The sequence below is a fragment of the Peromyscus maniculatus genome, chromosome 1, assembly GCF_049852395.1.
Source record: "Peromyscus maniculatus bairdii isolate BWxNUB_F1_BW_parent chromosome 1, HU_Pman_BW_mat_3.1, whole genome shotgun sequence".
Classification (NCBI taxonomy): domain Eukaryota; kingdom Metazoa; phylum Chordata; class Mammalia; order Rodentia; family Cricetidae; genus Peromyscus; species Peromyscus maniculatus.
In genome coordinates this window covers 118,686,044-118,689,095 of record NC_134852.1, presented here as the reverse complement: position 1 = coordinate 118,689,095, position 3,052 = coordinate 118,686,044, and the positions used below count along the sequence as shown (strand labels likewise).

Below are 3,052 nucleotides of genomic sequence, written 5' to 3'. Positions count from 1 at the left end.
TAATTTTCAAACCACACAGCATACAACCTGCAATAGAAAATGGACAGTATTTTATGTTTCAGATTTCTTAGCAAGAATTCTCCATTTATATTCCAAGGACTCATTCATTAAAGTGGTTAGCTATCCTTCAAGTAGCTAATTGTGATGTTGGTCTCCTCTTTTCAGCTCTGTGCTGGGGACAAGGCAGGCTGGAGCTATTTGACTGGGTCTTCATTTGTTGTACACTATGTTCCTGAGAAAATATAGGACTCCACTCCTGCAATGAGGAGGCAGAATGACAGCTCTGTGGTTGAGTTCATCCTCTTGGGCTTTTCTCACCTTCCTGAACTCCAAGCACACATCTTTGGAGCTTTCTTGGTCATTTATCTGATGACTCTGACAGGAAATGTGACCATTGTCACTGTCATCTTCCTGGACCAGAGCCTGCACATCCCCATGTACCTGTTCCTGCAGAACTTGTCTGTGGTGGAAGCGAGCTTCAGCACAGCCATCATGCCTGAAATGCTGGTGGTCCTGATCACGGAGAAAGCCACCATTTCCTTTGGGGGCTGTTTTGCACAGATGTATTTCATTCTTCTCTTTGGTGGGACTGAGTGTTTTCTCCTGGGGGCGATGGCTTATGACCGATTTGCTGCAATTTGCCATCCTTTGTCCTACCCAGTGATTGTGAACAAAAGGGTCTTTGTGAAACTGGTGATATGCTCATGGGTCTTGGGCTTCATGGTGGCTACTGTGCAGACTACATGGGTGTTTAGCTTCCCCTTTTGTGGTCCTAGTAAAATTAATCATATATCTTGTGAAACCCCAGCAGTGCTGGAGCTTGCATGTGCAGACACTTTCCTGTTTGAAGTCTATGCCTTCACAGGCACCATTTTGATTGTCATGGTCCCCTTCTTGTTGATACTCTTGTCTTACATCCGAATTCTCTTCACCATCCTGAAGATGCCAGCCTCTACAGGGAGGCAGAAGGCCTTTTCTACATGTGCCTCTCATCTCACATCTGTTACCCTCTTCTATGGCACAGCCTGCATGACTTATCTACAGCCCAAATCTGGGTACTCACCAGACACCAAGAAACTGATGTCATTGGCTTACTCTCTGCTTACCCCTCTGCTGAATCCACTTATCTACAGTCTGAGAAACAAGGAGATGAAAAGGGCTGTGGTGAAATTATGGGAAAGAAAAGTGGTTTTACATACCATCTGAGTTGCTGAGAAACCATGTGGTATTGGAAATCACCCAAAGAAACTCTACCTTAGATTAGTAATTCTTGGAAAAAGGGATCCCTCTCTTAATACTTTAATTATTTGTTTTTACAAAATATATACATTTTATTAACAGTCTCCATATATTTGTGAATTTTAGATATCCAGGCTGTTTTTACAGTCTTGTCATTGAGATGATGCTTCAATAAAATCTAATTTCACATATTCATGTTTGATGCTTTATTTTCTGTGCATCTGATGGGATGAATGGTGTCTTTCTATGTATCACTTCTACTATCTATATCTATCTATCTATCTATCTATCTATCTATCTATCTATCTATCTATCTATCTATCTATCTATCATCTATCTATCTATCTATCTATCTATCTATCTATCTATCTATCTATCTATCTAATCTATCTACCTATCATCTATTACTTACCATTTCATGTAGTTCGATCTGGTATGTGTTTCTGTGTTTGCTTGTCTGTCCATTTCTATGAATTCAACTCACAGACATACTCTGGTTACGCAGTTTCTCAATCTTTGTGCTACTACCCCAGCCAGTATTCATCAATTGGAATAACTATTGCAGATTTACTTTTTAAAATGATTACAAATGCTTTAGACTGACCAGAAGGTCCATTGTGACTCACTAACACTCAGAATGTCAAGAAAATATCAGATGTATTGATGACATTCGTTGTTTCTGGAATGAAAGTGTATGAGATAAAAACTCACAAATTTATTTGGGAGGCCCAGACTGGTCCTCATTTCTGTGATGGTCTCTATTTACTTAAAGAGAGACTTCTTTGATGAGGGTTTCTAAGGGGTATAAGATAAGGGGTATTAGAATGTAGAAAGAGATTATGCTGCTCTAGCAAAGTGTCTAAGTAGATTCTCTTCTAAGGTCCATGACCTCTCTAGTCCCAGGAAGTTGGCTAGGTTTCCATTACCAGGCACGATTTCTATGTTGTTGATTGGGCCTTAAGTCCAATTAGACAGCTGTTGGTTGCTACTGACTTGTGAATGTCATCAAAGTAGATTTTAATAGCACAGTAGAATACCATTGCTGACAACTTATTGTACCCTGCAAAATAAGTAGTAGATAAGATTTTTAATGCCCCGAACCTGAAATAACAAATGTTTAAGGTAGCAAAGATGCTAATTGTCTTGTTATGGTCATTAACAATATATGCACAATAGGAAATATCATGTACTACATAATCACAGGCTAATAATGCATGCCAATATATTTATGTATATATTGCTAAAGTAACAACAAAAATGTGCAAAGAGGCTAAGGAGATATCTTAGTGGTTAAGAAAACTTGTTCTTCCAGAGAACCTGCCTTCAATTCTCAGCACCCACATGGCAGCTCACAACCATCTGTAAATACAGTTCTAGGGGATCTGCCACCCTCTTTTGGCCTCTGTGGCCACACACATGTGCACAGACAGCCATGCAGGCAAAATACTCATACATATGCAATCTGGTCATGTTCATATATTTAGTAAAAGAGCCATACAGACACAGTAACAGGCTGCCTAATTTTCTCTAAGAGATCAGGCCTCAATTTCAGTTTCCTGAGACTGGGTAGGCAGTTTCTGAGGAGGAACCATGAACAAAAGACAATCACTGATGCCCCTCTCAGCAGGGACAGGAGATAGAATACACCAAGCCTGGGCCACTGAGCCAGCCTCCACAGTCAGTATGCACTAGGCCAGCCAGCCTCCACAGCAGCTCAAGGACAAAGCCTGGGACTTGTCCAGGCCTGTCCCAAAATGGATTATGTCGGCCCTGACAAACCTCCAATTAACCCTAGCCAATTAAAAGTTACTAA

General features: G+C 40.6%; 1 protein-coding gene across 1 annotated transcript; it reads left to right on the top strand.

Moving 5' to 3' along the window:
- The first annotated feature begins 261 nt into the window (after nt 1-261).
- On the top strand, nt 262-1,206 carry LOC102914326 (olfactory receptor 10A3-like). Its single transcript, XM_006978641.4, has one exon. The coding sequence runs from the start codon at nt 262-264 to the stop codon at nt 1,204-1,206; it is 945 nt and encodes a 314-aa protein (XP_006978703.3).
- The last annotated feature ends 1,846 nt before the right edge of the window (nt 1,207-3,052 follow it).

What these genes read in the sequence shown, in the direction of transcription:
- LOC102914326 (XM_006978641.4), top strand. Translation starts at nt 262, where the DNA reads ATGAGGAGGCAGAATGACAGCTCTGTGGTTGAGTTCATCCTCTTGGGC.